This window comes from Nicotiana sylvestris, chromosome 10 (assembly GCF_000393655.2).
Source record: "Nicotiana sylvestris chromosome 10, ASM39365v2, whole genome shotgun sequence".
Classification (NCBI taxonomy): Eukaryota; Viridiplantae; Streptophyta; class Magnoliopsida; order Solanales; family Solanaceae; genus Nicotiana; species Nicotiana sylvestris.
Genome location: NC_091066.1, coordinates 166,782,274 through 166,792,917, shown reverse-complemented (window position 1 = coordinate 166,792,917; position 10,644 = coordinate 166,782,274). Strand labels below are relative to the sequence as shown.

The 10,644-nt window shown below is 31.8% G+C and overlaps 2 protein-coding genes across 2 annotated transcripts; both read right to left on the bottom strand.

Annotated features, from left to right (window-relative positions):
* Nucleotides 1–1,889: 1,889 nt before the first annotated feature.
* On the bottom strand, nt 1,890–2,393 carry LOC138880228 (uncharacterized). Its single transcript, XM_070159906.1, has one exon. The coding sequence runs from the start codon at nt 2,391–2,393 to the stop codon at nt 1,890–1,892; it is 504 nt and encodes a 167-aa protein (XP_070016007.1).
* Nucleotides 2,394–3,087: 694 nt separating this feature from the next.
* On the bottom strand, nt 3,088–3,522 carry LOC138880227 (uncharacterized). The gene has a single exon (XM_070159905.1). The coding sequence runs from the start codon at nt 3,520–3,522 to the stop codon at nt 3,088–3,090; it is 435 nt and encodes a 144-aa protein (XP_070016006.1).
* Between the last annotated feature and the right edge of the window lie 7,122 nt (nt 3,523–10,644).

Below are 10,644 nucleotides of genomic sequence, written 5' to 3'. Positions count from 1 at the left end.
ACATCATGAGCATCGAATTAAACCTCGATATCAATGAAAATTCTCAAAATTCTTTCAAACATCACATTTCTCAATTAAGGTCCGGATCGCGTCAAACGATGTCCGTTTTTAACCAAATTTCACAGGAATGACTCAAGTCATATATAAGACCTGTATCTGGCACTAGAACCAAAATATGGGCCCGATACCAACTTGTTCTAATCAAATTTCATTTCAATTTCCTTAAGCATTGTCAGAAAAACAATTTTCTTTGAAAAAAATTCACTTCTCGGGTTAGGGACCTCGGATTCCGATTCCGGGCATACGCCCGAGTCTCATATTTTCCTACGGACCCTCCAGGACCATCAAATCATGGGTCCGGGTCTGTTTACCCAAAATATTGACTGAAGTCAAATTTATTCATTTTACATCAAAACTTAGCATTTTTCACAAAAATTCATATTTAAGCTTTCCCGCTACGCGCCCGGACTGCGCACGCAAATTGAGGTGACTCTAAATAAGGTTTTCAAGGCCTTGGAAGCACATAATGGGTAAGAAAACATGTGATGACCCTTTGGGTCGTCACAGATTTAGGCCAAGTCACCCCTTGCAAAGAGCAACAGATCATCTGCAAAACTCAGATGAGTTATGCCTAGTTTAGCACACTTTGGATGATATTTGAATTCCCTTTCTTTCTTCAGTCCATTCAAGCCTCTACTCCAGTATTCCATAGCAATTGCAAAGAGGAAAGGAGACATAGAGTCTCTTTGTCTCAATCCCTTTGCAACCTGGAATGGCTCAGTAGGTTCTCCATTGATGATAATTGAATAAGTCACTGTCTTCATACATGCCAGCACCCATTTTTGAAATTTACTAGGGAATCCTAACTCAATCATTACTTGTTCCAAGAATATCCATTCTACAGAATCAAAAGCTTTAGTTAGATCAATCTTAATCATACACCTTGGGGAAGAATTCTTTCTGGTGTATGCCTTCACAAGTTCATGAGATAAGATTATATTATCTCATATTTTTCTTCCTGGAATAAAACCTACCTGAGCTTCACATATCACACTTGCAATTACTCTCTACAATTTGTTTGCCAATATTTTAGAAATGATCTTATAGAGGACAGTACAGCATGCAATAAGCTTGAATTCCCTTGCTGTAGTTGGGTTATTGACTTTAGGAACAAGAGTGATTGTTGTACAGTTAATACCTTTGTACATTCTTCCTGTGATAAAGAACTTCTGCACTGCCTGCACAATCTCCTGTTTTAATATAGGCCATGCTTTCTTGAAGAAACATGAATTATATCCATCAACTCTAGGAGCTTTATCCTCTTGTATAGCACATAGTCCCTTATATACTTCATGTTCTGTCACTTCTGCAATCAAATTTAGTTGTTGTTCATGAGTAATCTTAGGGCCATTTTTTATTATTTCTTTGTTGATTGCTGGTAGTGTATTTGTAGAAGTCCCCATCAGGTTTTTATAAAACCTTATACACTCTTCTTTAATGTTATTCTGGCTATTAACCTTCCTTTCATCCTCTGTGATCAGCTTTAGTATCTGTTTTCTATGGCTCCTTTCTTTTACAATAGCAGAAAAATACCTGGTATTGCTATCCCCCAGTTTAATCCATTTGACCCTTGATTTTTGTTACATAATACTCTCTTCAATTAGAGACCACTTCTCTAGTTGTTGGAGAGTTTGCTTCTCTTGTTCTAGTAGACTGTCACTATATTGGCTTTGCATCTTTTCTTGGACTGTAACAAGGTCACTTCTTGCATCTTCAATTCTCTTTGTTATTCCTTTATATTCATCAGCATTTAGCCTCTTGAATAAAGGCTTTAGAGTTTTAAGCTTCTTCCATACATTCTCCATGTCATCCACTTATAATCATTTGTTCTATATGGACATCACTATATTTCCAAACTCCTTGTGATCTGTCCATACATTAAAGAATCTGAAGGGTGGTTTGATAGTGGATCTCATGGTCTTGATATTCAGCAGCATAAGAGAGTGATCAGATATCAATGGTACATCATATTCAGTACATACATGCCCCCAGTTAGTCATCCACAGGTCATTACCAAACACCCTATCAATTCTACTTAGTATCCTGTCATCCGCTTGTTGTTTATTGGACCTGGTATAGTATTCTCCCTTCCAGGACAGTTCATTTAGAAACAGATTATGAATACAGTCTGAGAAATCCACCATTTCACTCATTGCTACTAGATTGTCATACATTCTATCTTGAGTACACAGCATTGCATTAAGATCTCCACCAATTATCCAAGGCTTTGCCACTTGTGTTGAAATGTCATTCAGGTTACTCCATAGAACTTTCCTTTGCTCAACTGTGTTGAAACCATACACTAGTGTTAGGCAAGCTTCAAATCCATCCATTCTCCCCCTTACTATGCAATGAATTAATTGAGCATATGTTTTTTCAACATCAATACAACATACCTTAGGATCCCATGTCAGCCAAATCCCCCATTAATTGCATTCTGATAATTGTTCTGAATTTTCAAACCAGGTAAAATGTTTTTGAGTACTCTGTTGGCTTTATTCTCCTTGACTATAGTTTCCAAAAAACTAGCTAATTTTATTTGCTTATTCTGTACAGATATCTTTAATTCTTTTTGTTTATATCTCTTATTTATTCCCCTCACATTCCATATCACCCAAGTCATTAAACTCTTATAGGTGGCTCACTATTAGATGTGGGCAAGCATTGTTGTATCCCCTTCCCACCTGTGTACTCCCCTGTTCTATTCCCTCTCAGTATACTAGTAGCCAGAGTTGGGAACTCTCTGATACAGCTCAGTTCAGGGCTCTTTTGATTGCTTTGTACCACCCTTCCAGGTGTTTGAACTTCAGTTTTTGGTAGAGCATGTTGTGTCTGATCCATAGGTTGTTGTGTTTGATCACTAGGTTGCTTGTCATTTATCTCTTCCTCTTGTTGATCTGCTCCTACTACCACAGTAGGAGGCTCCTCTATCGGCTTCTTAGCTCTCCACTCTTGTACTACTTTCTATGCTTGTTGAGGTCCTTCCTGTGCAGCAAGTGGTGCAGCTGGCCTCCTTCTTCTTCTAGGCTACTCATAGTGGTTTTGTTCATTCTCAACTTTCTTACATGAGTGACCAATCTTCAAGCATTCTTCACAGAATTCGCATTTCCAGTCATAGTCTATTGCTTGTTCAAATTGTCTTCCATCTGGTTCCCATACTGTAACACTTGTTGGCAATGCTCTAGTGACATTAATTTCAATTAACATCCTATCATATGAGATCCTCTTTTGTTTTGAGGTGCATTCATCTGCATATAGTGGTTTGCCAATAGCACTTGCAATTCTGCTCAAAGACTGCCCACCCCAGCAACTCATAGGAAGATTAGGTAGTTTCACCCACAGTGGAATTTCAATTAGAAATTCCTTGGTAAAATCAAAATTAACGGTCCATGGCTTCAAAATAAGTGGCTTTTTGTTCATTGTGTATGGACCCGAGTATAGAATCTCATTCATATCATTCATTGATTGAAACTTGACAACATAGTATCCTTCGTCATGATAGAAAACTTCCGATTCTAAGACTTGATTCCAACTATGTTTTACAAATCTGTGCATTTAATTATAGCCGGGTGTTTTCCCAATTACATACACAATTAAAGCACATTTCCATTTTCTAACTTCCTTCTCCACATCCTCTTTCTCAAGTTGTACCATTGTCTTACCTTCTACAATTTTAGGTGGTATATAACTCGGTTTTAAACCATTTTCAGAGTTGCGATTACCTGCAAACGATGAGGTCCACACTGCTTTCTCCCCTTTCTCCTCATTTACTGGTGTTAGATCTTGTGTTGATTCGCTCGTACTCGCTAGATCTGCAGCTTTCTCAATTGATTTGTCACTTTGGCCACTTAAAATTGGACAAACACTCAGATCCAATCTCTTAGCTGCAGTTTTCTTCATTCCTTCACTTGCATGTTGCTCATGTTGATTCTCTTCCAATGAAACAGTAGTATTCGCCATAGTAGTTACTGGAGTTTTCTTTGGTTTCAAGTTAGCTTCAGCTAGGTTTCCTCCCACAGCTAAAGGTTGCAACCTTGGTCTTCCTCGAGGTCTGCCTCTTCCCCGAGCCATATCCACTGTGGTCGGATATCGTACTAACGTGCACCGGTGAGCAATACCAATTGTTGTTTGCTAATGAAAGTTCACCTTCAGTTATTGCCTTCTTCTTTCACATAACAAATATTTGTTTGCATGAATCTATTTTGTCATCTATCATAATATGTTGATAAACCCTGTATATTTTCATCCTTTGTATATGTTTAAATTCTTTTTTCTGTTAAATTTCGAGCCTCCATATATTCATTGGGGTTCTTTGAATAAAATTTTATATTTGATAAAATTGTAATCTAAGTTAATTTTCTTAATATTTAGAACATAATTAAAATCAACCAAGATTTGCCTATTAAATTATTTCTTACTTGAACTAACATAACCTTAATAAAAGAATGTCACTATATTAGTTTATGGTGCACGTTACGAATTTAGTGATAATATTGCTTCTTTTCATGTTTTCTCCATGCACACGTTATTATCTATTTCTTTCTTTTTCATTAGTTTTAATTAATTATTTTAGACTAAATTGGATTAAAATAAATTTATTGGTGATAAATATCTATACAATTATAAGAAACAAAATATATAAGCATAAATATACATTGCATGTTAGATATATTTATAATTTTCATTAATATTTTAAATGTTGAATATTACCGTTAATTTTTAAATATTGAATGAGCTAATATTTTGATTCTATGTAATTTAATTATCTTAGTAAAAATTTAAAAAATAAAAGACTAAGTAGGAACTATAACTAAAGTCGATAGTTCGTTGGCACTCCTTCTCGATTAAAAATTTATAACTGTTAATAGAATTACAATCAATTAATTTTATATGATTTAATTATCTTAGTAAAAAGAAAAAAGAAAAATAAAGAAAGAAAGACTTTTTATGAAAAAGTATGTCTGATCCTCAGGTTATATAATAGTATGTCCATTGCCTTTTAATCAAATATATAAATTTTATGTACTAAAACTAAAATACACATTGATGTTTGTGTGTATATATATATATATATATATATATATATATATATATATATATATAATATAAAATTCTAAAAATATTTTGGAAATTATTCTTAACAATTGTACGTAGTTCAATAATTTTTATATGACTATTAAAGTTTCATACTAATTAATATGGGATACATGTGCAAAGCACAAAGCCCCTTATTGAAATATCTTTCGTCTTTTTTACCCTTTAAAAAAATATTTCAAGTTAGATAAATTTGTAATTTTAAGTTGTTTTTCTAATTTTTAAGACTTTAAAATCAACTAAAATTTTATTTATCAAATCTTTCCTTATTAAACTAGGCATAAAATCCTAATATTTAACACTTTAAATTTATTAAACTTTTTACCTTATATGAATTTCCTTATTTGATGTCCGCTGATATTAAAGCAATCTTAAACTATACGATTTTCTTATTATTAGAAACTTTATAAATTATGCATTAGCAAAATTTTGTAAGAGTCAAAAGCACAATGATTCCGGAAGCACAAAAGTTCAAAATTGGCATATTATTTAACTATTTAAAAGTAGAATTTTTATTGAATAATATTATAATTCTAATAAGTATTTAAATTTGGGATGAGCTAATTCAAAATATTGAGAACAAATTTAAGTCGTTAGATTAACTGATTAGCAAAAGAATTCAATTTAACGATTTTTAAATTCATCATATAAGTAATTTTGTTTGTCAAGTTGATAAAATTCTTAAGGTACATAAATTAATTTTGGTAAGAAGAGCATTAATGGTGAAAAAAGTAAAAAAAAAAAACGATTATAATATAAAACTAGGAGTCAAAAATGCAAATTTAAAGCAATAAGGATGAAATAGTAGAGGATAAAGTGTATTAAAAATGAGTTACCTTTTGTTTGTTTTTTTCCTTTCTTGCATTCAGTCCAATAGGTGACAATATTCCGCTATATTTTTTTTATGTATATTAAGTTATTATCATAAAATATTATTCAAAATTAGTTATTTTTTAAATTTTACATTGTCACTGTCAATTTTAGGAGGTATAGTGCCACTTTTTTCATCCTAAAATTCTAGAAGACCAAAAGATTGAATTTTAATTTTGAAATTCCGATAAGTACTTTTTAAATCACAAATAAAGCATCTGGAAACTTTTGTAGTATATGACATCTTTATTTATTGAGCTAACTAAATGGGAGTAACATTTGTCATTTTCAATTTTTTTTAAAACTTTTACTTTATAATTTTTACGTAATTTTTAAAAAATTATATATTCATTGATACGGATACACGCGCAATCATGGGCGGACCTACATGGAAACTAGAGGGGTCACCGAAACCCGTTAGCCTCGACAAAAATTGTGTATATATAATATGTATATACAACAAGGACCCCTTAAATATTTTTGATGTGTCCCCTAAGATGAAAAGAATGATTGTGCTGCTAGTTTGGCATTCCGCATGTGTTCCCTCACTTACTATATTACCTAGGTTTGAGCCCCAACATCAGCCTTTTTTATAATTTCATTTTTTCCCTCTATAAATTCAAGGTAGTATAGAATTATGTATTTATTGCTCACCTGTTATGATAAAAATCAAAATGTGGTGGATGTTTACTTTTCCTCCATGATCTTTCTCTTAAATGGTTAATGACATATTCAATGACATATTTTCTATGTTCAATGACATATTCCATGACATATTTTCTTCACGTTTCATGCCTATATAAAGGTCTTGTAATAGATAGGAAAATACACACAATTGAAGAAGAAAATCTCTTCCTTTTTCTCTATCTCTATTTCTTGTTCATGTTTTACTAAATTGTCTTTATTCATTGTTCATGTTTTACTAAATTGCTTTTATTTCATAACATCATCTTGTTTTTTTTTCTCTTGATCTTTTCTAAGTTCATGAATAGCATAGTAGTCAACTTCAACACAAATAGTTTGAATCTCCTAATTTTGAGAAACATCCTTCTTCTAGATATAGAAAAGATAATGGAGAGAAACATAAAAAGATTAAAGGAAGTTGGAAAGGCATAAGATATTCCATTAGCAAAAAGCAAATCACCTTCTTTATCGTGATAATTAGGTTTATAAGCTTTACTATTTTCTTGACCTGTATAAAAATAAGTAGTAATTCAATAAAAAAAATCCCCAAAAACAGTAATAAAAAACTTCAAAAATCCTTATGCGATATCCGTCAATTCAACGGCATGACTGAGACTCTACTTGGACAGCTTAACAGACCGTTAATCTTGATATTATTAGACTTAAGTTTATGATATTTTTGAACATTCTTTCGGTCACTGATTCAAAATCATTGAGTTTACGAGAAATTAGCACGTCAGATTTTATCGTTACTAGCTGACATATCTATGTATATAACGGTGTCCCCGCTGCGCTCAAATCCTGAGTCCGCCTCTGCACGCAACACGCTTACCCTAAGACTAGTTTAAGAAAAGAAAAGGAAGACTCGTAATCTAATAAGTTATATCTAATAATTATACTTGTGCTTTTATAAAACCATGTTATTAATGGGCAAACAAAATTTTAAACCAAAATTCCCGTCGAAAAATAAAATATAAACCAATTCCAAACTTAGTAGAAATTGCATTACTATAAATAGGAAATTATCGATCAAAAAAAAATGTTTCACATCGGTGATGAATTTTATTATACTTTTGAAAATATAAATTTGGAATAATATTTACTAAACTTTAATATATTTCACATATATATCTTTATGTTTTATGTTGAAAATATTGAGTTTAATTCAACCATTAGCCAATAGAATAGAATACCACAACTAGCAATTCCTATTCGTACCAGATAAGTGAGTATATTGAAATTAAAATCCATATATTTACTGTTTGAAAATACAAACAAGACTAAAGTATAAGCATAAGTTTCATTTCCAAAATGAAAACTGAAAAATGAACTCGAAAAATAGTCCCTAGCAAGTACCACTACTTATGAATCCAACTAGTACAATAATTTAAGAAGTTTTTATATTACACGCAAACATTTATTTGTCGCAATGATATATTTACACACCTGGCATACACTTCTAAAGACATTTGCAACTTGCAATATCAATTATGAGAGTTATTCTTAGTAATACTTAATAAGTTTTTGAGGGAGTTATTTCGGAATAATTTAGAAATTTTAGCATTTGATTGTGACCATTTGCCACATATTTTAATACCAAACTGAAAAAAGAAAAAAAAAAGTTTCCAAAAAAAAAAAATTGTAAGTTTGATTCTGGCCCTTTCACATTAAAGTGGAAAAATAAATTACTCTCTCTATTTCAATTTCAATTTAGATGAGGTAATTTGACGCCTAAATTGTTCTTAGACTCCGGCAATGTGAAACTATTTAGAAAATATCGACTTTGCATTAAGAGAAAGACAATATTTTAGTTTTTGTTTTTATCAAGAATCAAAAGCAAACGTATAAAGACTTTAGAGCCCGTTTGGATTGGTTTATTTTAAGTGTTTTTTAAGCCAAAATAGCTTCTAAATCATTTTGTAGTGTTTGAATAAAGTAAAAAAGTGCTTTTAAGCACTTATTTTTAAGTTAAAATGATAAAAATAAGCGAAAAGCTAGAATTCCTAACTTATGACATTGGGCTTAAAAATCACTTACAACAAGCTTATCCAAACGGGTTGTTAGTCTAGTGGTAAGAGTCAGAGGTAGACCTAGGAATTTAATGCAATTGAGGCACAATATTTTATTGATTCAGTGCCCCCTAAAGGCTTTTAGCGTTAAGGGTGTCAAGTAATTTAAATTAACTATTTTTTAGGTATACACATATACATATACAAGATTTCTGCTGAATTTTACGGAATCCGGTGACCCCACATAATATGTTAGTTAGGTGCATATTACGAGTTTAAGTATTGTTACAAACAAAGTTTGATATTTAAGTGGATAAAAGTAGAGAAACGAATGCGGTAAATATAACAAGTTTCGAACCATGTGTCATAGCTCTTAGAAATTTTTATTATAAATATAAAGAAAAAAGAATTAGAAGCATAGTTTGACTACTAACAACGAAAGTTGAAATTTAGTTGTGAGTCCACTAAAAATCTTGAACCACTGAGACATTTTAATACAATAATGGCCATACTAATTGCGTGGAGGAATTGCTCACAAAGGATTGCGATAAATATAAGCAACAATAATAATATTCTAAGCTACACAAAAATTGTCGTCAACAGGTGTTACATTAAAACCTATATTTTATGTTCCACGAGTCCCCTAAATTTCTTTCATCAAATAATCTTGAGAAGACGAGACAAATCAACAAGTAGGAAAGAACCAAAAATTATATTGTTATGTCTAGATGTTAATTCTACGTCTTAAAAGCATGAACCCCTTGTGTTTCAACAATTTTAGGACCCGTTTGGGTATAGATTTTACTAAATTAAATTTGGATTTTATTTGGCAAACACATATTTGGCCATAGATTTTGTCTATATTTGACAAAATTTTAAATCCTAAAATCAGCTCAATAGCTAGTTTGGGCCAAAATATTTATAAACACTAATAATATACATGTTTTTCGAAAACAAATTTGGGATGGTATAGTGCTGGTATAAAAATTTAATACCACCTTAATACTTCATTTGTTAGCAAACCAAATATAAGTTATCCCAGGAATAAAATTAACACCGGGATAATTATACTTTATAGATGATGAAAAAATTAGCACCGGTATAACTTATATATTCTTTTTACAAATTATACAATTGTCATATTTAATACAACATACCAAACAATGGATAAAAAACAATCTCAGCATAACTTATCCCAGTATAACTTATACTAGTATAACTTATCTGGACAAAAACCGTATTCAAACGAAACGACCCCTAAGTCTGTCAAAGTTTAGGCAAATGAAAGAAGATCATTAGTATATTTTGTCTACACATACCTCAACTAATCATTATGTCCCACTGAATAACTCGGTCTATCAAAATTCATGCAAATGAGAAAAAATCATCGGTATTCTTTGATTCTATTGAGATTTGAACCCGGATATCGCAGGTAGCTTTTTTTTTTCCTTAATCGTAGTGTCGGGTCAGCTTGCGCACATCTCTACTAATTTCGTGGGATTCTGTCACCTCCACCAGCAACAAGTATCAAGTAACTATATTCATCAACGTTTGAATAGATGGGAAGAAATCACCTAATGTTTTTTACTTTAGCTAAAATTTGAACTTTAGACCTCATGGTTCTCACCCACTTCGACCACTAACGAGTAGCTCTTAACCAAGGCAACATACATCCTAAACCTCTATGTCATGCTTATTTACCAACCCACTTCCCCTCATTAATCAATCAAGAAAAGTTCCACAATCTTGATTTTAACTAATTTAGATTTTGTACCCCAGTAATTTATGGCGAAATAATCCCTATAACCAAAAACCAACAAACACATTAATCTCACGTCCAAACTAGCTACCAATCTTGCTCAATGTGTCCAACTAAAATTTAAGGTTAGTTGCAGTATTTCAGGACCAAGTGGCCTTTGGTTTTATA